Source organism: Nerophis lumbriciformis, linkage group LG38 (assembly GCF_033978685.3).
Source record: "Nerophis lumbriciformis linkage group LG38, RoL_Nlum_v2.1, whole genome shotgun sequence".
In the NCBI taxonomy this organism is placed as follows: domain Eukaryota; kingdom Metazoa; phylum Chordata; class Actinopteri; order Syngnathiformes; family Syngnathidae; genus Nerophis; species Nerophis lumbriciformis.
In genome coordinates this window covers 14,241,866-14,269,005 of record NC_084585.2, presented here as the reverse complement: position 1 = coordinate 14,269,005, position 27,140 = coordinate 14,241,866, and the positions used below count along the sequence as shown (strand labels likewise).

At 38.5% G+C, this 27,140-nt stretch overlaps 1 protein-coding gene across 9 annotated transcripts in view; it reads right to left on the bottom strand.

The window, feature by feature from the left end:
- ptprt (protein tyrosine phosphatase receptor type T) overlaps positions 1-27,140 on the bottom strand; it is a 555,785-nt gene that overhangs the window by 448,037 nt on the left and 80,608 nt on the right. For all 9 annotated transcript variants that reach the window (XM_061932272.1, XM_061932263.1, XM_061932264.1 and 6 more), the window contains exons 3-4: positions 1,529-1,689; positions 345-455 (exon numbers count right to left, since the gene is read on the bottom strand). In XM_061932272.1, coding sequence (XP_061788256.1) covers positions 345-455; positions 1,529-1,689 — 272 coding nt within the window. The remainder of the gene's footprint in view (positions 1-344; positions 456-1,528; positions 1,690-27,140) is intronic.

The following is a 27,140-nucleotide window of genomic DNA, read 5'->3' as shown; positions in this document are numbered from 1 at the left end:
CATCTGTCATAAGATTAGTGTTTTTCATAACTATCAATCTTCTTTGAGTAATCTCAATTGACCACGCCTTGTTTAACATTCCACACTACGAAATAATACAAGTGCATATTATGATTCTGCTGATATCATATCGAATTATTATTGGTATCAGTCAAGACTCAAGGCTAAGCTATCAGTAACATTACCCCTCCCTATACCACAAAGCTAAAATGTGGACGTTTTGTTTATACAGTTTAGCATGTGTTGAACTCCAGGTTGGTTTTAGCATCTTTATTACATTGGGTCTGTGTGTTGACGATGGAAAGAAACTACTGATATGAGGAGGCCTGTGACGTTAGGGTCACCTGGTAGGAGTTGGGCCAGAAGGTGGAGATGGCGAGCTCAGCTTTCACCCAACCATCGGTGACGGTGTCCGACACGTTCCACACGGCGTTGCTTTGGGCGCCGCCATTCACCTACAATACACGCACACAAGCTTGTTATTTCCTCACAATGATTGTTTACATTTAGACACTTAAAAGGCAAAGTCACGGCGCGTACTTCTGAGTGCAAAAGTGTGTTCATTTTGACATTTATGGATTTAGGACGTCAAAATAAGTACAGTATACACAATACATATTTACACTTATAATATACATTCAGATAGCGCTTCAAAGTTTGCGGCTTCACTCCTGTGGAATTTTGTGTTGCATATTCTACATATTCCTGGCCTAAGTTAAGCATCTTCAAGCATAAAAAAGGTAAAATGGACTAAAATTGTCAATACTACCGTATATATATATATATATATATATATATATATATATATATATATATATATATATATATATATATATATATATGTATACTATATATCAACCGATATATAGTCGTGGAATTAACACATTTTTATGCCTAATTTGGACAACCAGGTATGGTGAAGATAAGGTACTTTAAAAAAAAAAAAAAAAAAATAACATAAATAAATTAAAAACATTTTCTTGAATAAAAAATAAAGTAAAACAATATAAAAACAGTTACATTGAAACTAGTAATTAATGAAAATTAGTCAAATTAACTGTTAGAGGTTAGTACTATTAGTGGACCAGCAGCACGCACAATCATGCGTGCTTACGGACTGTATCCCTTGCAGACTGTATTGATATATATTGATATATAATGTAGGAACCAGAATATTAATAACAGAAAGAAACAACCCTTTTGTGTGAATGAGTGTGAATGAGTGTAAATGGGGGAGGAAGTTTTTTTGGGTTGGTGCACTAATTGTAAGTGTATCTTGTGTTTTTTATGTTGATTTAATAAAAAAATTTAAAAAAAATGAAACGATACCTATAATAACAAAACCGATACTGATAATTTCCGCTATTACATTTAACGCATTTATCGGCCGATAATATCGGCAGGCCGATATTATCGGACATCTGTAAATACTACTCATTGAAGTGTAACGACCAAAGTATTCGAGACATATCTTTAGTATTGTACTACACACTTACACACACACACACACACAAACACACACACACACCTTGATGTAGATATTGAGCGTGCCCGGGCTGGCGCCGTCCCGGCTGGAGAGCGAATAGAGGAAGTCGATGCAGTGAGTGTCGTTCTCCTTCAGCTTGGGCATGTAGAGGTGCGCCCTCTGACCGGACGCCCGGCCGGACGCGTTCACCGCCATGAAGCCACCTGTACCCATCCAAAGGAGGAGAAAGGTGTGAGTCTCCAAAAACATTCATGGATGTTTCATGGCTGAGATCGCTAAGTCAAAGGGGTGGGAGATACTGTAAATTGTGTTATCACCTGATACCAAGTAAATACAGGGCTAGTGTTACCAATACTAATACCGATTTGACTAGAAATGTCCCAATCAATGAATCATTTAGTGAATTAGCCTATAGTTACTGCAAAAAAGTTAGTTGAAAAAATAGTTTTATAACTCAGTGCATCTAAACAAAACAATGTATTGGTAAAAATATATCAAAATAAACGCTCGATTACACACAATTATCTAAGAAAAAATTGAATTGTGCAAAATCACAAAAATGCAACAATGTAACAAAAATTTAAATACAATTAAAGCTGCAAGCAGCGATGGACGGGACCGATTATTCACGCTGATGTTTACTGCTTTCACCCATTTAACATATCTTTACCTGCTCATTACCTATCTTCTCTGCATCCTGGGGTCACACTGGTGCTTCCTGCCTTTACCCATTCAACATATCTTTACCTGCAAATTACCTACTTTCTCTGCATAGTGGGGTCACGCTGGTGCTTTCTGCCTGAAATATAGGTCTAAGTGAGACCTACATAGAGGTTTTTGTTTCATGTCTCTACGACATTCCTACTGGAAGTTACAGGCAGTTTTGTCTGTGTAATAATAATAAGCAGTTTTGTCTGTGTTTTCTTCCTAAGGGGCGCTAGAGCGCAATTTTGAGTTTTGGGGTTTGGTTTTTTGATTAGATCGCAATTTTTGCCAGTCCTGATGTATGTGTCCAATTTGGTGAGTTTTGAAGCATGTTAAGGGGGTCAAATTACAGCTCAAAGAGGCAAAAGTGACTGTTTTTAGTAAACTTTTGTTTTGAAGGGGGAATTGCCAACTTCCTGTTGATTTTTGCTGAAGGATGTCAATGTATGAAATCGAGGTCTAAGTCAGACCTACATAGAGGTTTTTGTTCCTACCGGAAGTTACAAGCAGTTTTGTCTGTGTTTTTTCCTAGGGGGCGCTAGAGCGCAATTTTGAGTTTTGGGGTTTGGTTTTTTGATTAGATGGCAATTTTCGCCAGTACTGATGTGTGTGTCAAATATGGTGAGTTTTGAAGCATGTTAAGGGGGTCAAATTAGAGCTCAAAGAGGCGGCGGAATAATAATAATAATAAAACACACAAAATACAATAGGGTCCTCTGTCCCAAAGGGACATTGCGGTCCCTAAAAATGTCAAAAAAAACTTTCATTGCATATTCATGAAAAATAAAGTCAGTAGTCAGGTGAGCAAAGTGTGTGGGAGAGAGAAAGAAAGCGAAAAAGAGATGAACTGTTTGCGCTGAGGCTGCAGTCATATAAACTCTGATTTACTGGACGTACATATGAGAAACTGTACAAAAGTATAGATCCCATCACGGTAGTATCTATCCGATACCAATAACCACATACACATACAATTGATATTTGCATGGATACGCCCACCCCTAATAATCACCAATCCACTTCAAGAAAAACTCTTCAAACTTAAAGTGTTTACAAAGTACAAAGAAGAAGAACCATGATAAACATTCTGAATTTATTTCATCCATCCATTCATTTTTCTAGATAATCTTACTTATCTCACCATATGAAATATAACTGACTTCACTAATTATCATTTATTTATTTATTTGTATTGTTATTACTTATGGAGTATATTGTGAATAAATTGAGAACAGGAAGTGAACAAAAGCTTTAGCAACTGCTATGTAAAGGAAAAGGGGTAGGATTAAATAAGCTCTGCTTCTTCCTACTCCTTTTCGAACATGTTGAATAGAGAAACTGGAAATTGTGATGTATCATGTTGTATGCATGCATGTTCCAAATAATCACAAACTCAGCTCAACTCAACTCAACTCAACATATCCTAGTATGATTCCTCAGGCCATGTCCATTATAATGCACATTTTCCCCAATATCCCACATATTTATATCTGTATTTACTTTGTGTTGTGGTAGATGCATGTGTACAACTTATCAGGGTCAGTTTTGTGCTTGATTTTTCATGATTTAATTCCACATACTGATATACTAAACGTTTAAAAGGTGTTGTACGTGCATACAAATATTTAAAGTTTTTTTGTTTCCCTTTCGTTGAGAAGAATTGTTGTACAGTCTTGGGTAGCAGGTTATAGTCTGCGTTGTGTATAATTTTAGCTGTTTGCAAATGCACCAAATCATTGAATTTCAATATTTTTGAGTCAATAAATAAAGGGTTTGAATGTTCTCTATATCCAACATGATGAATTATTCTAACTGACCTTTTTTGTAACATAATTAGTGAATGAAGTGTACTTTTGTAGTTATTTCCCAATATTTCTACACAATAACTCAGATATAATAAAGAAAATATAACATACATCCATAAAAAAGGATGCATATGCAAAAGTGCAATATATTTATCTGTACAGTAATATATCTATTTATATCTGCACCTTCTTTTGTAAATGCAAACACTCTTTTATCCTGCACTACAACGAGCTAATGCAACAAAAGTTCAATCTTATCTGTACTGTAAAGTTAAAATTTGAATTAAAATAAAGGAAGTCTAAATCTATATGGTCACATCAACAAGAAGTAAATGATATGGTTTGAGATCTGAGCCCGTATATATTTTTGCTTTATTCATTGTTGACATTTTTCTTGCCACCTTATGTTGTATATTTTTATATGAGACTTCCAGTTCATTTTATCATCTATTACTACACCTCAAAATGTAATTACACTTACTAATTTGATGTCTTTACCTTCTTTTGTGTACAGATTTGTACACTGTTTCACTGCTAAGGCTACTTTTGCTTCGTGTTTTGTTCACTCACTCGACCACACCGATGCCTAATAAAATTACTTTTTTGCACGTTGCGTAACTTCTCTGCATCCTGGGGTCACACCGCAAGCGACCATGTGTGGCGCGGCGGGGCTTGGTGGGTGAAGCGGCCGTTACTTTACCCACCTGACCACAGTGCCACCCACACTGGTCAAACGTAACTTATATAATGGGTTTCACACTTTGAGTCACTAGAGAAAAGTAATATAATATATATATATATATATACAGGCCCGGCCCTAACCAATCTGGCGCCCTAGGCAAGATTTTAGGTGGCGCCCCCCCACATCGGCAGTGAAGTGTATATACTCACAAGAAACCGAATAGCTTTGTCTTTGACCTTTTTTTTTTTACTTACAACTATACCTAATATATAAAGGGGTGGACAAGTGACTATTACCTGCAGGGCAAACATTAGCTAACCAGAAGGCAATAACAATGTAAACAAAAAACACCTGCTTAAAAGATCTAATACAAATGTCCCTGAGGAATGTAAGGTGAGTACTGTAATTACCTAACGTTACATTATTATTTTCCATAACAATTTAGCCCCCTCCACAATATTAACCCGACGTTAAAACAGAACTAGCTATTTATTGATTAGCAATTGCCGAATCATGTAACATTAGCTTAATGCTAAAAAGCCAGGTTACTATCACATTCTGTAACAGACAAATCATTTCATGTAGGCTAACGTTACCTACCTGCTAACTCTGTCTTTTCTCGTTTCTACTCGTCTTCTTTTCTCTTTTTTCTTCCCTGGGCACCTGACAGTTTTGACCGTTTTGACATCTTGTGTTGATTTTTTGATGTGGTGACGTCCAAAAAGAGTCATGATACGGGAAGGGAGGGGGCGCACCGTGCGGGGGAGGGGGGGGGGGGGGGGGGCGTAATGTTGTAACAAATAATATTTCTATTAAATAGGCTTTACTTTGCATTTTAATTAACGTGGGATTATTTTTTGTATTTAGAAATAATACTCCAACTTTTTTTTCTTTTCTTTTTTTTTCTCCATTTGTGGCACTGGCGTGGCGCCCCCTGATGGACGGCGCCCTTAGCATTTGCCTATACGGCCTATGCCACGGGCCGGCCCTGTATATATATATATATATATATATATATATATATATATATCTCGTATTTTTCGGAGTATAAGTCGCACCGGAGTATAAGTCGCACCTGCCGAAAATGCATAATAAAAAAGGAAAAAAACATATATAAGTCGCACTGGAGCCCGGCCAAACTATGAAAAAAAACTGCGACTTATAGTCCGAAAAATACGGTATATATATATATATATATATATATATATATATATATATATATATATAAAAATTAAATATTAATATATATATATATATATATATATAAATATATATATATGTGTATATATATACATATATATATATATATATATATATATATATATATATATATATATATATATATATATATATATATATATATATATATATATATATATATATATATATATATATATATATATATATATATATATATATATATATATATATATATATATATATATATATATATATATATATATATATATATATATAATTCACTTCACAATAACGAGGCAAAAAACAACGATATTCATGTTGTTCCCTGAGCGCCGTGCATGGGAGCTGATTCTACTGTCTTTTTAATTTGAATTCAATACATTCCAATCAAAGGTGAGCATAAATCATCAGGCGAGGACATTGAAGCCACAATAAAAGACGCTCTTATTTAAAGAAATGATGAGACGGATGTTTTCTTTGACTCAATCATCTGCACATGAAGCTTGTCACAATAGTTTTAGGAATTATAGTGTATGTGTGTGTGTGGGTGTGTGTGTGTGTGTGTGAGAGAGAGAGGGAGAGAGAAAGAGAGAGAGAGAGAGAGGGGTATATTAATGCATTCTCTCCCCGAGGGCTCTGAGCCGCCACATAAAAAAGTTTGTGCCTGTCGACTGGCGCCGTGAGCGTGTTTTACGGCACAGGTCTGCTCTTTGGAGCGCTGCCATGGGACGGAGGGAGATTTACATGTTGCCGCCGAGACATCCTGAATCAGGCAGGTGTGATAGGTGTGTGTGTGTGTGTGTGTGTGTGTAAATAAAGCTGCTGAATGCTACCATAAGTCACACTCCCAAATGAAAGACACACGTGTACTTCCTGCTTGTGTGTAAGATCCAACAGGTCATGCATGTAATTATCTAGCTTGCTGGGGTTTCGTCTAAGGTATGTAGGCGGATAAATGCAGGGTCTGATTCAGCTACTTTGCAGGATCAACAACCGTCCCTTATTGTTGCTTTAATGACCGACGTGCGGACCTGACATTTTATTTTGAAAGGCCAGCGCAGTGACTTTTAAAGAGGAGGAAGAGTCACAAAAGCAAAAGTAATGTCTGTACTTGAAGCTGACCTTTAACCCCACGCTTGCCTTTCACCCGATGGGGACATCAGGCATCAGGTATGTGCGTGTACGCGTATACACACACACACACACGCACGAACACACAAACACACACACAAATACAATAATAGAAATTGCCTTTATAAATGGTGCACATCTATAGTAGCAATGGATGAGTAAGTGGGGGAAAATGTGTATGCGTGTGTATGTGTGTGTGTGTGTGTGCGTGTGGTTGTGTGTGTGTGTGTTAAAGTAATATAGCCTTGGTCTAAACAGGTCTCACCAAAGTGAACCCACTCTGATTACATTTCTTATTCACACTCATGCTCACACACACACACACACACACACACACACATACAAACACAAACGCCCCTCGCATAAAGATTAATGTTGCTTTTGCAGCTCTGTGAAGCTTGTTGTAAAGTTTTGTTTCGTTTAAAATTCAACTTTTAAATCAAGTGAATGCGGAAAAAAATCGTAAATCGAATTTTTTGTGAAAAAAGGCGTGTCTAAATGTAATTAAACAATGGATGTCCGGCAACTTTTTGTATCTTAACGCTAAGAAAATGGAAATTACAAACAATTACACAAAGCAACTCGGCAAAGAATCTGGGTATTATCTTCCACCCAACTCTCTCTTTTGATTCACACATTAAGAGTGTTACTAAAACGGCCTTCTTTCATCTCCGTATTATCGCAAAAATGTGTCCCATTTTGTCCACCACCGACACTGAGATCATTATTCATGCTTTCGTAACGTCTCGTTTCAATTACTGTAACATATTAATTTCGGGTCTCCCTATGTCTAGCATTAAAAGATTACAGTTGATACAAAATGCGGCTGCAAGACTTTTGACGCCTATACTGGCTCACGGTCTAGCTCCATCCTATCTTGCTGATTGTACAAACCCCGTTTCCATATGAGTTGGGAAATTGTGTTAGATGTAAATATAAACGGAATACAATGATTTGCAAAACATTTTCAACCCATATTCAGTTGAATATGCTACAAAGACAACATATTTGATATACAAACTGATAAACTTTTTTTTTTTTGCAAATAATCATTAACTTTAGAATTTGATGCCAGCAACACGTGACAAAGAAGTTGGGAAAGGTGGCAATAAATACTGTTTAAGTTAAGGAATGCTCATCAAACACTTATTTGGAACATCCCACAGGTGAACAGGCAAATTGGGAACAGGTAGGTGCCAGAATTGGGTATAAAAGTAGATTCCATGAAATGCTCAGTCATTCACAAACAAGGATGTGGCGAGGGTCACCACTTTGTCAACAAATGCGTGAGCAAATTGTTGAACAGTTTAAGAAAAACCTTTCTCAACCAGATATTGCAAGGAATTTAGGGATTTCACCATCTACGGTCCGTAATATCATCAAAGGGTTCAGAGAATCTGGAGAAATCACTGCACGTAAGCAGCTAAGCCCGTGACCTTCGATCCCTCAGGCTGTACTGCATCAACAAGCGACATCAGTGTGTAAAGGATATCACCACAAGGAACACTTCAGAAACCCACTGTCAGTAACTACAGTTGGTCGCTACATCTGTAAGTGCAAGTTAAAACTCTCCTATGCAAGGCGAAAACCATTTATCAACAACACCCAGAAACGCCGTCGGATTCGCTGGGCCTGAGCTCATCGAAGATGGACTGATACAAAGTGGAAAAGTGTTCTGTGGTCTGACGAGTCCACATTTCAAATTGTTTTTGGAAACTGTGGACGTTGTGTCCTCCGCACCAAAGAGGAAAAGAACCATCCGGATTGTTATAGGCGCAAAGTTGAAAAGCTAGCATCTGTGATGGTATGGGGGTGTATTAGTGCCCAAGACATGGGTAACTTACACATCTGTGAAGGCGCCATTAATGCTGAAAGGTACATACAGGTTTTGGAGCAACATATGTTGCCATCGAAGCAACGTTACCATGGACGCCCCTGCTTATTTCAGCAAGACAATGCCAAGCCACGTGTTACATCAACGTGGCTTCATAGTAAAAGAGTGCGGGTACTAGACTGGCCTGCCTGTAGTCCAGACCTGTCTCCCATTGAAAATGTGTGGTGCAATATGAAGCCTAAAATACCACAACGGAGACCCCCGGACTGTTGAACAACTTTAGCTGTACATCAAGCAAGAATGGGAAAGAATTCCACCTGAGAAGCTTAAAAAATGTGTCTCCTCAGTTCCCAAACGTTTACTGAGTGTTGTTAAAAGGAAAGGCCATGTAACACAGTGGTAAAAATGCCCCTGTGCCAATTTTTTTGCAACGTGTTGCAGCCATGAAATTCTAAGTTGATTATTATTTGCAAAAATATAAAGTTTATGAGTTTGAACATCAAATATCTTGTCTTTGTAGTGCATTCAATTGAATATGGGTTGAAAAGGATTTGCAAATCATTGTATTGCGTTCATATTTACATCTAACACAATTTCCCAACTCATATGGAAACGGGGTTTGTAAATGCATTACCACCAATTGTGCAAAGTAGACAATGACATGATTTAGGGCCACAGCTATTGATTATTTTAGTAATCGAGTATTGATTAGTTTGTCCAATCGATCAAGTAATCAGATAAAACAGACTTTGTAGCCTCAATGCGTATTTTAGGGGAAATTGTTGACATAATGAATTGTCTGCTTGCCATAATCTTCATTCTTTTTTTCTAATAAATGCACATCATCAACAATGACATTTCACTTTTAACTTGTGTGCATGAATAACTTTTTTTTTTTTGTAAACTTTTTGCTGATCGCTGCACCACCGTTCTCATGCGCACTCTATTTCAGCAACTATGTTTGCAAATGTAAAGTTCCGATATTCCATGCAGTCCAGGTTTTATCTGCTTTTATTAGTTATACGCATTAAACGATGTACAAAGTTTTCCTCGTCAATCTACTCGGTTTACATGATTAGTTGTTACAGTCCTAGCGTCATTCCATCTCCCACACAAACTTACCACCACAAACAGATTGCAGTCATGTGTGAAACACTGCATACAATACGTTACTGCTATGAAACTTGTTATTTGGGTTGTACGGTATACCGGTATTAGTATAGTACCGCAATACTAATGCGTTATATTCGGTACTATACCACCTCTGAAAAGTACCGGTCTGCCACCCCCGCGCGTCTCCGTCATCACGTCGTGTCATTGCTGGTATGAGCAGAGGAGCATGTTCGGTAGCGCACAAACACACAAGTTGTCTAGTATGTTCACTATTTTATTTAAGGACACACTTGCAATAAGAAACATATATTTAATGTACCCTAAGATTTTTTGTTAAAATAAAGCTAATAATGCACTTTTTTGTGGTGCCGTTTATTTAGGAAAGGATCAAAAAGTACTGAAAAGTATGGAAATAATTTTGGTACCAGTACCAGTACCAAAATATTGGTGTCAGGACAACCCTACTTGTTATTATTTGTATTTGCAACTAAATAATGTGACCAAAACATTTACTGGTAAGAAAGTAGATTGTATAGGGAAATATGACAGCTCAGTCAGCAGAAATGTATTGTAAAAAATGCAGTGGCCTCGTTTTTCCATTTACAGTCATTCGGAGTAAACACTACTGTAAATTTCTCAATGAAATACTGAAAACTTAGCACAGTTTTGTAACTTAAACTCTTTAGATTTATGTTTATAGTGTTAGAAAAACATCAATAATGAACATACGTCTCCTTGGACGCATCCTCGCTCATCCATGCAGACTAGACGCTGGCTGAGAGTTAGTGGGCGGCCGAGGGTGGAGTCGGCTCTCTTGGTTGCTTTGTTGGGTCTGCTCCTGTCTCTGGCCATGCTCCCCCGACCCCAGGAGACGATGGTGTGGAAGACCGCAGAGGCCACCGCAGTGTATATGTTTTTAATTGTATGTTTTTGTTGTTGTTTTACTTTTGTAGCTGTGTGTAGAAATGACTGGTTGCATCAGCTCTTCTCTTTTAATGTCTTTAATGTCCTTTGTGTTCTTTGATGTTTGATGTGTCCCTCTTACACACATGCTTATGTGTGCTATGGCTATGAGGTTTTGTTTTTCTTTGGCCTCAGTCAGGACCCCCTCTCCAGGGGCCCAGGCTTCGACTGATTTTTTTTTTCTCCCCCCCAGCGTTTACCTGTTTCTCACCTTTTTTGTAAGGGGTGGCGGAAGTTGGCAGACCCGTCAGCGATCCTGTTCTGTCTCCCTGTAATGTTTGTCTGCTCTTGAATGGGATTGTGCTGAAAATCTTAATTTTATTAAAAGTATTTCTGATTGTGATTCTGATACTTATCACGGTGCCGATGAGACAAAATTAACTGCTTTTGAGTGAAAAAAGCAATAATCATCACAAAAATATTTTTCACACATACACACGCAAAAACACACTATGTTTGTCCTCGGCCCATTTCAGGCATTCATTGCACCCAATTCCCCCTCGGAGGCCTTTCACACATACTGTACCAACACACACACACACCCACCACACACACGAGGACCCATATGTTTTTTGTCCTGGATGTGTAATGGACCCAGCACAGACACATATATATATATATATATATATATATATATATATATATATATATATATATATATATATATATATATATATATATATATACACAAGCACAGACAGACACACAACCATGATGTTGTTAGGGCAGCTTTCATTTAACAAAATGTTGGATGCAAAGATGTTTTGATCCTTCCTCTAATCAGGATCTATTCCGCACATTGTCGCAAACACAATGATCAACAACTACTAGTGGTGTGGTCTGCCTACACAACAGTGACTTCATCAGCAGCGTGACAACAAACTAGAAACGCTCTCTGAGCTCCGTCACAAATGAACAAGACAATGTATTCATGTGGAGAAATGAAAGCAGCAACGCAGAAAGCAGCTTTTCTGCTAGATCAATGACATGGAGAGCGTTGAGAGACGTTCTCATGGAGCTCATATACTTCCCCAGGGTCTCGGCTCAAAGTGCTCTTTGGTTGTTGTTTTTTTCACTGCGAATAGCTCTTAAACCTCACTTTCATTTCGTTTATCGGCTGTTTTGCCTGCGTCTTCTTGTGGATCAAACGTCCTCTGAGCTCCAAGTGCAGACGTCTTGGAGACCTGGCAGTGTTGTTTCTACAACTTGACCGCAGTGAAACACCGTTTGCATTAGTGTTGTAACGATACCAATATTTTGGTACCGGCACCGGTACTAAAATTATTTCGGTACTTTTCGGTACTTTTCTAAATGAAAGGGACCACAAAAAAATTGCATTATCGACTACATTTTAACAAAAAATCTTAGGGTACATTAAACATATGTTTCTTATTGCAGTTAAGTCCTTAAATAAAATAGTGAACATACTAGACAATTGTCTTTTAGTACTAAGTAAACAAACAAAGGCTCCTAATTAGTCTGCTGACGTATGCAGTAACATATTGTATCATTTATCATTCTATTATTTTGTCAACATTATTAAGAACAAGTGGTAGAAAATGAATTATTAATCTACTTGTTCATTTACTGTTAATATCTGCTTGCTTTCTCTTTTAACATGTTCTATCTACACTGTGTTAAAATGTAATAATCACTTATTCTTCTGTTGTTTGATACTTTACATTAGTTTTGGATGATACCACAAATTTGGGTATCAATCCGATACCAAGTCATTACAGGATCATACATTGGTCATATTCAAAGTCCTCATGTGTCCAGGGACATGTTTCCTGAGTTTATAAACATAACATACATTTTAAAAAACGAAAGAAAATGTTGTGATGCCAAAAAAATCGACATAATCATAGTAGTATCGACTAGATACGTGCCTTTACTTGATATCATTACAGTGGATGTCAGGTGTAGATCCACCAATGCCGTTTGTTTATATTTTGATGCCGGTGAGCTACGGTGTGCAGTGAAACATGTTTAGCTATTCCTCGTCCTGCAGGGATGATACTTGTAAGAAACTTACTTTATTTGTCGCCATGGAAGCAAGGATAAGTGATTTAGAAGTAACTAAAACACTGCCGATGGCGGATGGACATTAGCCGCTAGCTAGCTAGCCATGTCTTAAAGCACCTCGTCCTGAGGGCGTTTCAGTGTTATAACTTCACCTTTATCTTTAGTTTTTACGCCAAAATGCGTCCATTCTCCCTTTTCTGTCTACACACTGTGTCTGCCTGTAAGTACTCCGAGATTGTGTGCCGCCGAACATGCTCGCCTGCTTGTAAACCAGCAATGTCACGACGTGACGACGACGCGAGCGCGGGGGGGTGCGGGACCGGTATGTTTCAGAAACGGTATAGTACCAAAAATTATTCATTAGTATCGCGGTACTATACTAATACCGGTATACCGTACAACCCTAGTTTGCATGTTCCATGTTTTTTTGCATCATCACGCTAATGGTAAATGGGTTTATACTTGTATAGCGCTTTTCTACCTTCAAGGTACTGTAGGAGGCAGATATTTACATATATCCGAATTTAAGTTGTACTTCTTTCATTTATTAGTCATATTTGAAAACAGCTCGTCTTTTCCATTTATTCTCTTGATGCTCTGTCAGCAAGCATACTATGTGTGATAACCTTGAGTTATTATGGCTAGGGAGACGTTGTGATTTTGTTTTGGCTACAGAGATGGGACGAGAGAGAGTGTGGTGGGATCGGGAAGACAGACCATTTTGGGTGTGCGGGATAGAAGGTTCGAGGGTTAGACTGGTCTCAATCTAAAATGTATATGGTCAAAGCTTTGAGAATATACAAGAAAATACCTATTCTGTCTCTGGTGGTTTTTCAACTCAGCTTTAAGTGTCGGAAAGAACTTGGGAGCGGATTGTGACTTGAATTCCCTGGGAGGAACAACTGGTCCAAAACGCAACAGTACTCAAAGCGCTTTGACAGTATTTCCACATTCACCCATTCACACACTGATGGCGGGAGCTGCCATGCAAGGCCCTAGCCACGACCCATCAGGAGCAAGGGTGAAGTGTCTTGCTCAAGGACACAACGGACGTGACAAAGTTGGTAGAAGGTGGGTATTGAACCAGGAACCCCTAGGTTGCTGGTACGGCCACTCTCCCAACCGCGCCACACCGTCCCCGACTCTACGGCTCTGCAGGTGAACGTCATACAACATGCTGACTTTCAAGTTGTTCCTTGTGTCCTCTCCGTCATGAAGAAGCAGTAGGCTACTTTAACGAGTTTTACTCGAGGCCGGCGGAGTTTATTCGGCCGGTCCAATATCACACGCGGCTTTACGGCTCCATAAGCTGCACAGCTCACTGCAGGAGAGCTCATAAACAGACAAACTTCTTTATGAGCCGCCAGAAGACGACAAGAAACTGCTCTCTAAATGACAAAACACAACCATCGATGGTTCTTATTGATCGATGCAGTTTGGATGACAACATACTCAGTTTTTTCCACGACGATAATGCCAGACGTCTGTGCGGTCTCAAGTGGAATACTTCAATAGGTATTCTGTAGGGATGTAACGATTAACAATGTAATGATTATGTCATGATTCGTTGCCCGGATCATGTTTTGTTTAGTTTTGTTCAATTAGTTCCACTACCTCAGTTCTATTTTTAGCACCCCTGGGTTTGTGTTTTGGTTACCATGGGTGCTGATTAGTTTCACCTGCCTCTGATTAGTGTTCAGCACGCTCACCTGCTGCCGGGCACTAATCAGAGAGTTACTTATTCACATTGTTCGCCACACACTGCCTGGCTTCCTTATTTGCTGTATGCAACAAGTTACGTTGGATGAATTACTGCTTCTATGTTTCTTGATCCATCATTCCTGTGTTAAGTTTTTGCCTTAATTTCCCGTGCGATCGGCACGCATCCCTTTTGTTTGTTTCCTGTATGTTTGTATTTTCCTCGAATGATTTATGGACATTAAATCATATCCTACCTGCACGCTTCGTCCGGAGCTTTCCGTCTGCATCCTGGGAGAACGACCACGCAGTAGAATACGACCCCGATGTGAAAGATTAAATTATACATTTAATGGCAGGCTAGCTAGCTAAAATGCTAACATGAATACAAGGTACACTAACGTCTTTCCACAGTGATTAAACGCATATCCCAATCTAAACTCGTATAAACAAATTATTAACTGAGCAACAAACAATGATATTAAATTGTGCACATCGAACCTCAGAGCTTTGTTCTCTCAGCACGTACAGATCTAGAGATCATTACTCAGAAGACTATGAGGCAGAGATGTCTACAACAGGAAGTGAAACTGTGTGACATCACAGAAAATAATGACTAAAACCTATAGAAATGAAAACGATGAATAAAGATATTCAAATAAATATATACATATATACACATATTTATATATATATATATATATAAATATATATATATATATATATGTATATAAATATACACATTACGGCTGTCAATGTTAACGCAAAAATAATGTTAACTATAGATTTTAATAACGGCACTAATTTTTTTAACGGCCGATTAACGCACACGCGTCCATTCTTAACTTGGGGAGTGCGGGAGCTGGGGGAACTTGGCTGCAGTTCACTTGTTATTCATGAACCACAAGTGAGCATAAATGGACAAAGGAAAGTCCTCTACCGTATGGAAATATCAGGTTCAAAGCCATGGCAAGTTGTTGTCCCGACAAGAAAGGACTATTTTTCGTAGTGAGAAGAGGTGACATCCCTGCAGCAAACACCTGCTGCGCGCGTCGTTCAGGTGGGTGGTGCTTCTCTTCTTTGTTCAGATTACGATTAAGGTGCAGTGATAACATAACATTTAGATTGTTACTGTGACTGATTAAGTAAGAAAGAGGTTCCGCACCCTCCGAAGCAGAATCTCCAGGTTCTGTAACATCTTCTTCCCTCAAGCCGTAAGACTCTTGAACGCATCATAGTTTAATTAAATTATCCCCTCAACTCCCCCCAAAATGGATTAACTAGCTGGAATAAAAAAGACAATATAACATACATCCATAAACGTGGACGCATGTGAAAAAGTGCAATATATGTATCTGTACAGTAATCTATTTATTTATTTATATATATTTATATATATTCATTTATTATATATATATATATATATATATATATATATATATATATATATATATATATATATATATATATATATATATTATATGTTATGATCTGGTGTTGGATCATAGCTTATTTTGGGTTTTGAGTCACTTGTGATACAAGTTATGTTTCAGCACTCCTGTTTTGTGTTGTCTTGGTTGTCATGGGTACTGATTGTTTTCGCCTGCATCTGATTAGTTTTCGGGACTCACACCTGTTCCCGGGCACTAATCAGAGAGCTATTTAGTCCTGCTTTTTCCCGTCACTCAGCCTGGTGCTTTTGTTTGCTTTACGCAACTGTCACGTTTATTGAATTATGTCGATTGTTCTTCCGGTGAGGACAGCAGGAACTCCAGAGACAGCGTGCAGGTAGGACAAATGATTTATTTGTATAAATCATACACGAAAACAGAAACGAACAAAACAAGCGAACACAAGGAGAGCGTGCCTAGCACAAGGAAAGCTAACGGAATAGCACACACAGGGAAGGCATAAGGCAACGCTTAGCTTACGGACTCAAGGAATAAACGTGACAGTTGCGTAAAGCAAACAAAAGCACCAGGCTGAGTGACGGGAAAAAGCAGGACTAAATAGCTCTCTGATTAGTGCCCGGGAACAGGTGTGAGTCTCGAACACTAATCAGATGCAGGCGAAAACAATCAGTACCCATGACAACCAAGACAACACAAAACAAGAGTGCTGAAACATAACTTATATCACAAGTGACTCAAAACCCAAAATAAACTATGATCCAACACCAGATCATAATATTATATATATTATTTATATATATTTATTTATTTATATATGCACATTATTGCTTTTTTATCCTGCACTACCATGAGCTTATGTAACGAAATTTTGTTCTTATCTGTGCTGTAAAGTTCAAATTTGAATGACAATAAAAAGGAAGTCTAAGTCTAAGTCTAAGTCTAGTCTAAGTGAGGTGACATAAAAGCTCAACAGAAATGAAAGATGGTCTGCAGGATGTCAAAGGAGACAGAAAAAGAGATTTCAGTGCGTGTATAAATACTTTTTGAGAACATTCAACAATACTGTGATAATAATGGTAACCGTGATATAAAAATGTCCTATCGTTACATCCCTATTATACTGCGTACTTAGATCCTGAATGTGTGAATTTTAACAATGTAGTGCTGTCCCAACAGCATAGTGTTACTGCACACCTACAAGAAAAAACTTGCAATATTGAATTACAACGACTGAAGTTTGTCCCTACCATTCCACTTCATAGCCAAGATGGCGACTATTGAGGGTGGTAAGTTTACAGGAACAATTATTTGCAGTAGTTGGTCTATTCAGAGTAAGTACAGAAGTGGTTCTCAATTATTGTCTGCACTGTTGCTCTCTCACCTGATTAACAAAATAGATGGTCAAAATAAGACGAGATAACAAGACAACAACATAAAACAATTAAGTGTATGAATTCAATCTGTAACATTTATACAAGACTACTGTGTGATTCTCAAAGACAAAAAAGTGTGAACAATTGTGAGGAGAAAGTGAGGAGACTGAGGTCTTCGGGGTGTGCTGCGCACCTTTTACGGCACTGTGGTGGCTTCTGCGGTGTTCTATGCCGTCGTTTGCTGGGACGGGGCAGCATGGTCAGAGACAGGAACCGACTTAATAAACTGATTAAGAGAGCTGACTCTGTCCTTGGCTGCCCACTAGAGAGCATGGCTGACACAAGAATGCTGACCAAGTTGACATCCATAATGTCCAATCCATCTCACCCCATGCACAACACTGTGGAGGCCCTGGGTGGCTCCTTCAGCATTAGACTGTTACATCCACAGTGCAAGAAGGAGCACTACTGCAGGTCCTTTCTACCCACAGCCATAAGACTTTATAACGCACTTATGTGATTACTGTTATATTTGTGCTTTTTTGTTGTATTTTATCTTCTATCCATACATACTAGTGAGCAATATGTAGTATTTATTACTATTGTTTTGTTTTTTATTACGCTTTACTTCTGTTCCTGTATTGTAATCTGTTACCTGCACTGCAACAATGCAATTTCTCCATTGTGGGATAAATAAAACTAAATCCGATCATATCCAATTCACTCGGATGTACATTTTTATACTGATACATAGATCCCTCTTACACCTGCAGCCTCACAATTAAAAAACTATAGGACTACAGGAGAGTGAGCATACCTGACAAGCCAGCGCGACATATCCGAATAGTAAATCAAAGTGAATCAGTAAAAGTATTGATTACATAATTATTCAATAATGATGACTTAATGTGGAATAGTAGGGAGGTTTACTGTCACCTGTCTAAATCGTATAATTACATGTTAAAGCAAGGGTGTCAAACTAATTTTAGCTCAGGGGCCTCGGGGAGGAAAAGCTATTCCCAGGTGGGCCGGACGAGTAAAATCATGGCATAATAACTTAGAAATACAACTACGACAACTTCAGATTGTTTTCTTTGTTTTACTTTGGCCCAAAATAGAACAAGCACATTTTGGAAAATGTACATGTCACAAATAATCCTCTTGACAAAACACTTCTATAGTTAGTTGGAAATTCCGAGGAAAAAAATCGGTGCAGTTTAAAAACAAAATGAACTTAGACTTAATCTCAGTGTATCTAAAAAGCTATTTAACTTTAAGTCACGAGAAAGAGGTTCCGCAGCCTCCGAAGCAGAACCTCCAGGTTCTGTTACAGCTTCTTCCCTCAAGTCGTAAGACTCTTGAACGCATCATAATTTAATTAAAGTATCCCCTCAACTCCCCCCAAAATGGATTAACTCGCTGGAATAAAAAAGACAATATAACGTACTGTACATCCATAAACGTGGACACATGTGAAAAAGAGCAATATATTTATCTGTACAGTAATATATTTATTTATTTATATATATTTATATATATTTATTTATTTTATATATATATTTATATATTATTTATATATATTTATTTATTTATACATGCACCTTATTGCTTTTTTTATCCTGCACTACCATGAGCTTATGTAACGAAATGTTGTTCTTATCTGTGCTGTAAAGTTCAAATTTGAATGACAATAAAAAGGAAGTCTAAGTCTAAGTCTAAGTCTAAGTCAGGATTGAACAAGAAACAAAACAAAGCATAAATAAAAACTCTTCTATGTATCAACTACCTCATTTGTCATTTCCACATATTAACCCTGTGCTAACCCAACACACCGTACAAACGGAGGTAGAAACTATTTAAGTGGGTTGAGTTACTCCCTGTCTTCTAGGCATCACTGTGTATCCATAGAAAAATAGAAGCTTTGAACAATTTCAACAAACCAAAACTACAAACTTAAAAGACTGACAGTATTGCAGTAAATCACACACTGCTCATTTTCTTTAAATTGGCACAGAAGACAATCATTTCCACAGAACTATATCAATGTCCAGTGTCTCATGCGGCATTTTAAGTGGGCTTACCAATTGTATATTTTACTCCTGTCTGTTTTAAGTTAAAGTTAAAGTTAAAGTACCAATGATTGTTACACACACACTAGGTGTGGTGAAATTTGTCCTCTGCATTCGACCCATCCCCTTGTTCACCCCCTGGGAGGTGAGGAGAGCAGTGGGCAGCAGCGGTGCCACGCCCGGGAATCATTTTTGGTGATTTAACCCCCAATTCCAACCCTTGATGCTGAGTGCCAAGCAGGGGAGGTAATGGGTCCCATTTTTATAGTCTTTGTTTTTTACGTTGGGTGTACCTCTTGCTTGGTATACCTGCTGGCTCCGGTATAAACTATTTGCTTGCCTAACAGAATTGCTATTGTGACATCCAGTGGACACATTTAGAACAGCAGTTTCTGCCATTTAAAAATGCAGCTCAATTTTAAACTCAGCACACTCATCTCGCGGGCCGGATTGAACCTGTTTGCGGGCCTGATCCGGGCCCACGGGCCGCCTTTTTGACACACCTGTGTTAAAGCAACATCACATCTCTCATTGTGTGTCCATCAACTTACACAACGGTCTGACTGCACATGCAAAAAGTGAACAGGGTTGAAATATACAATATTTATACGGATTATATAAAGTATATATAAGCGGGGGTGAGGGATATTTAGGTACACATACACGTTTTTGTATTCACACTGTGGAGGCTGCTTATTGATTTCCTGCTGTTAAAGAAGGATGGATGACACACACACACAGACACACACACACGTACACACGCACACACACACACACACACACCTGCAGGCCATTGTGAAGCGGCCATAATCCCTTCCTAATAAGGTGGTAAAGACAGGCGGCATCGGCATTATCGATCAGGCCTTTAGGCAAGCACCTCTCACCACTGCTTCATATGGAGGGTAATAAATCACATGACACACTCAATCCCACTGACACACCTGACCGCTGGGAAGTCTAAATCCCAAAAGTCTTCGCTGCGCAAAAACATCCAAGGTCCATCATGTGACCGGCTGAGGTCATCGCCCTCTGAGGTGTCACCTGTCACGGTCAGCGGTTAGGACTGGGCGATAAAACGACATTGATATGTAACGCGTAATTGATAGTAACAAGAAACAATTTTGAGAGTATAAATTTGTCTACGTCAGGGGTGTCAATCGTACGGCCCGAGGGCCAGATCAGGCCCGAGAACAGGTTTTATCCGGCCCGGAGGAGTTTGCTAAGTATAAAAATTAACCTGAAATTTTTGAATGAAAGAAACAACTGTTGTCTGTTGTGTCCACTGGATGTCGCAATAGCAATTCTTTGTATCTTTGCAGATGATGTTAGTGCATCAGTCGAGGAAAATTATCAAAGTACATAAATAACATACAGTAATTTGATTTGATATACTTTTTTTATCTTGATAGATTGAAAATTAACACTAATGATGAGCATTATCACATAATTTATTCAGAAAGTATAAATAACGACAAATAAAGATAGAATACTATTAACTGCAACAGGTAATTGTAAAAAAAAACAAAAAACATTATGATTTGTGCAATTTCAGAATGCGCTTATTCAATTTTTAAACAAAGAAAACAATCTGAAGTTGTCTTTTTTTTTAAGTTATCGTGCCGTGATTTTTACCCACTTAGGAGTAGATTTTTCTCCATGTGGCCCCAGATCTAAAATGAGTTTGACACCCCTGGTCTACGTTGTAACATCACACGTTCACTCTTGTCATGCGACCTGGATGAGTGAAGCGTGTGATGTTAGCGGATTTAAATAGAGAGGATAGATAGAATTGTACCCCAAAAAATGTTGTATAATTTTGAGAATAAACTTAGAGACATCCAAATCAGATGTGTGTTCGTATTTTGAATGTTTTGAATGCACATATTTCTTCTACACAAGCTTTGGATGAAATGGTGTCACTTCCAAGTGGTTTTTTTCCGTCTAACATATACATTGTATGTGCCTCAAAATATTGATTATTACATGTCTATTACATGTTTCATGCATACTTGCCAACCCTCCCAATTTTCCCGGGAGACTCCCGAATTTCAGTGCCCCTCCCGAAAATCTCCCGGGGCAACCATGCTCCCAAATGTCTCCCGATTTCCACCCGGACAACAATAATAGGGGCGTGCCTTAAAGACACTGCCTTTAACGTCCTCTCCCATCTGAATCCTTCACTCCTTAACAGCCGCATGCTGTCCAGGGGTCCTCTTTTCCTCTATATAAACAGCGTACCGGCCCAGTCACATAATATTGTGGACGGGTTTAACAATGGTCTTTACTCGAAGATGCCAAAAAATGGAGACACATTGTATGATCGTTTCACTGGTTAAATGATAACGCAAGGCATACTTGGTCAACAGCCATACAGGTCACACTGACGGTGGCCATATAAACAACTTTAACACTGTTACAAATATGCGCCACACCAAAGAAGAATGACAAACACATTTTGGGAGAACATCCGCACCGTAACACAACATAAACACAACAGAACAAATACCCAGAATCCCTTGCAGTACTAACTCTTCCGGGACGCTACAATAACATCTACGGCTTTTGGAGCTCAGTGCACAACTGCACACACAACAAGAAGGAGACGAAGCAGAAGAACGAAGAAGAGACATGGCGACGACGAGTAAGAAGAAGAAATACGCTTGCAAGTTCCAAAATGATTGGAAAAAAGAATTTCATTTCATCCAGAAAAGCTCAAAGGGGAAGGGGTATGCTGCCTGCACCTCAACCCCACCCTCTAGTAATTCCACTTCTAACTAGAGAAAACATGCTGCAGCAATTTGTATATGATTTTTATGTTGTACACACACACACACACACACACACACACACACACACACACACATTAACGATGGTTTGTGTCCAAGAGTGATTATAAAATAGCTACTAAATAAATCAGAAGTTACTCGTTACTCAATACTTGAGTAGTTTTTTCACACAATACTTAGATACTCTCACTCAAGTAATTATGGTGATGACTACTTTTTACTTTTACTTGAGTCGTATTATTCTAATGTAACGGTACTCTTACTTGAGTACACTTTTTGGGTCCTCTACCCACCTCTGGTTTAGAAGTCATTTAAGACGATGGTTTGCACATCCAAATCCAGGCTCCAAATCGATTATTTCCATATTAGGAACGATAAATATGAACGATAAATGAAAGGCCATTAGAATTACTGGACGTATTCATTATTTTTGGAGCCATAAAATATAGTTAAGTTAGATGCATTAAAACAATAAAAATAGGCTAAAAAATTATGTCTCAAGCAAACCACATGTACAATTTTTTAATATGTTTAATACAGTGGTTCTTAACCTGGGTTCGATCGAACCCTAGGGGTTTGGTGAGTCCGGCTCAGGGGTTCGGCGGAGGTCAAGACTCACCCGACTCATCGTGTAAATAAAAACTTCTCCCTATCGGCGTATTACAGATACGACAACAGTAGATGTCAGACTGATTTGCAAGTGTGTAATTTGTTGTGAGTTTATGCACTGTGTTGGTTTTGTTGTTTGAACAAGTTGATGTTCATGCACGGTCCATTTTGTGCACCAGTAATAAAACATGGTAACACTTTCGTATGGGGAACATATTCAACATTATTTAGTTGCTTATTAACATGCAAATTAGTAACATATTGGCTTTTAATTAGTCATTATTAAGTACTTATTAATGCCTTATTCGGCATGTCCTCATTATAACCCTAACCCTCTAACCCTGGCCCTAACCCTAACCAAATAACTCTAAATTAAGTCTTTGTTACTTAGAATATGTTCCCCTAATGTCCAAAACACTCTAAATTAAGTCTTTGTTACTTAGAATATGTTGCCCATACTAAAGTGTTACCAAAAACATATAACTTTGTCTTGAATTTGAAAAAAAAAAAACATTTTACTTTTCACTAAAGAAGGGTTCGGTGAATGCGCATATGAAGCTGATGGGGTTCGGTAGCTCCAACAAGGTTAAGAACCACTGGTTTAATACCTTACATGCATTTAAGTAAATCCCGTAATCTCGTAAACGCCGTAGCAGGAAGTGTTTGTAGAATGACAGAAATAGTTTTTTTGGACATTTCCTGAAAATGTCATTAATATATTTCTTTAACTACTTAAGTTATGTTGCTAACAAACACGCAAACAAACCCTGGTGAAAAAATACCTTATTTGGCAGAGGTAAGAAAGTCTGCATTCTGCAAAGCAAAGCGCGCCACCTTCGTCTCGAGCGTTTTCAAGCCAACACAGATCCAGTCGGTCACGTCGCACCGCACAGAAGGAAATCACCAAAACAAACGGTACACCGCGAACAATATGAGGACACTGAATAACTAATCGATAATCCTCAATCCATCACCTGTTTAAGGCAAATTCTTAAGTTTACTTACATGTATATAATCACTATAATCACATGAAGGAACATGTTGTGGAAGGCCATGTTGTGAGTTGTCTACTGGTTGTACAAATACTTTCAAATCAAAATCCTTGTGCCGCTCACATGTCTCAAAAACACAGGCATTTTGCAAACACGAGCATTGGTGACAGGGCAGAACAGTGGTTAGCACTTGTACCTCACAGTGAGGAAGTCCTGTGTTCGATTCCGGGGCTAGGGGTCTTTCTGTGTGGAGTTTACATGTTCGCCCCCTAAATGCGTGGGTTCCCTTCAGTTTCTTCCCACCTCAAAAGACATGCACTTGGGGATAGGTTGATTGCCCCTAATTTGTTTTACGGTGAATTCCTGGCAACCACGGCTGCCAGTATTTTACCGTAAGTTCTATAGTTTTTTTTGTGAACAGATTAACAGTATATCAGTTTTTTCATAGTAATTTACCGTAAGCAAAACAGTTACCAACTGTCGCATTAACGGATTCGACATCAACATATGTATTTTTTTAAGGTGAATTCCTGGCAACCAAAGCTGCCGGTATTTTACCGTAAATTTGACAGATTTTTTTTTTACAGTGTAGCTCTTAAAAAGTCATACAATCTTCTGGTTCTGGTCCATTAAAAGCTACTGACCATACTTGGATATTACAAACCCCGTTTCCATATGAGTTGGGAAATTGTGTTAGATGTAAATATAAACGGAATACAATGATTTGCAAATCATTTTCAACCCATATTTAGTTGAATATGCTACAAAGACAACATATTTGATGTTCAAACTGATAAACAATTTTTTTTTTTTGCAAATAATCATTAACTTTAGAATTTGATGCCAGCAACATGTGACAAAGAAGTTGGGAAAGGTGGCAATAAATACTGATAAAGTTGAGGAATGCTCATCAAACACTTATTTGGAACATCCCACAGGTGAACAGGCAAATTGGGAACAGGTGGGTGCCATGATTGGGTATAAAAGTAGATTCAATGAAATGCTCAGTCATTCACAAAGAAGGATGGGGCGAGGGTCACCAATTTGTCAACAAATGCGTGAGCAAATTGTTGAACAGTTTAAGAAAAACCTTTCTCAACCAGCTATTGCAAGGAATTTAGGGATTTCACCATCTACGGTCCGTAATATCATCAAAGGGTTCAGAGAATCTGGAGAAATCACTGCAGGTAAGCAGCTAAGCTTGTGACCTTCGATCCCTCAGGCTGTACTGCATCAACAAGCGACATCAGTGTGTAAAGGATATCACCACATGGGCTCAGGAACACTTCAGAAACCCACTGTCAGTAACTACAGTTGGTCGCTACATCTGTAAGTGCAAGTTAAAACTCTCCTATGCAAGGCGAAAACTGTTTATCAACAACACCCAGAAACGCCGTCGGCTTCGCTGGGCCTGAGCTCATCTAAGATGGACTGATACAAAGTGTAAAAGTGTTCTGTGGTCTGACGAGTCCACATTTCAAATTGTTTTTGGAAACTGTGGACGTCGTGTCCTCTGGACCAAAGAGGAAAAGGAGCATCCGGATTGTTATAGGCGCAAAGTTGAAAAGCCAGAATCTGTGATGGTATGGGGATGTATTAGTGCCCAAGACATGGGTAACTTACACATCTGTGAAGGCGCCATTAATGCTGAAAGGTATATACAGGTTTTGGAGCAACATATGTTGCCATCCAAGCAACGTTACCATGGACGCCCCTGCTTATTTCAGCAAGACAATGCCAAGCCACGTGTTATATCAACGTGGCTTCATAGTAAAAGAGTGCGGGTACTAGACTGGCTGTGCCTGTAGTCCAGACCTGTCTCCCATTGAAAATGTGTGGCGCGTTATGAAGCCTAAAATACCACAATGGAGACCCCCGGACTGTTGAACAACTTAAGCTGTACATCAAGCAAGAATGGGAAATAATTCCACCTGAGAAGCTTAAAAAATGTGTCTCCTCAGTTCCCAAAAGTTTACTGAGTGTTGCTAAAAGAAAAGGTGATGTAACACAGTGGTGAACATGCCCTTTCCCAACTACTTTGACACGTGTTGCAGCCATGAAATTCTAAGTTAATTATTATTTGCAAAAAAAAAAAAAAAAGTTTATGAGTTTGAACATCAAATATCTTGTCTTTGTAGTGCATTCAATTGAATATGGGTTGAAAAGGATTTGCAAATCATTGTATTCCGTTTGTATTTACATCTAACACAATTTCCCAACTCATATGGAAACGGGGTTTGTATATTACGATAGAAAAGTTACAAAATACATAATAACAAAGTTCAATGGCCTCGTTTACACTGCACACCAGATCAGATTTTTTTCCCTAAAGTGACACACCTTGGATATTTTTTGCCATTCTATACGCTCCAAAGTGCTTCAAATCAGTTCAGTTCAGTTTCAGTTTATTTCGAACATGCATACGATACAATGTAATAGCTCTGTCGGGCTCAAGTCTGCATTGAAGTGCGCGTGTTAAGCATTTTATCCACACAGCACCAGCTGTCATTCTAAAAAAAATGACCACAGATGTTGACGCTAGCAGGCGCTAAAAAAACGGTTGTCGTGGAAACAAATGTCCCCTTTGAATAAACACGGTCAAACTATCCAAACTTTACCAACATTCTTCTTTTTGTCTTTGCAACTTTGCGACACCTTCTTTTTGCCTTCAGAGATGTAAAACGAGTCTCGTCTTCACCCCCACAGGACTTTGACGCTGCAGAAGCATTGTCTGATGGAAACACGATTGCTTAATAAATAATGCACTTCATTGAGCGTCTTCTGTTTAACTGGCAGCCTCGGGATGTTTGAGGAGTATTCAGCAGTGTGACGCAGTACGATCCTAGTTGGGTCCAAGAAATAAAGACCAGTCCCACTCTGTGGTGACTGACTTCTTTTACTATTGACAAATACCTTGTGAATATGACCTGACCGCCACAAAAAGAGCAGACAAACAACAGCACCACGTAGTGTTATACAGAGGTGGGTAGTAACGCGCTACATTTACTCCGTTACATCTACTTGAGTAACTTTTGGGATAAATTGTACTTCTAAGAGTAGTTTTAATGCAACATACTTTTACTTTTACTTGAGTATATTTATAGAGAAGAAACGCTACTTTTACTCCGCTACTTTTATCTACATTCAGCTCGCTACTCGCTACTAATTTTTATCGATCTGTTAATGCACGCTTTGTTTGTTTTGGTCTGTCAGACAGACCTTCATAGTGCCTGCGTTTCAACAAATACAGTCACTGG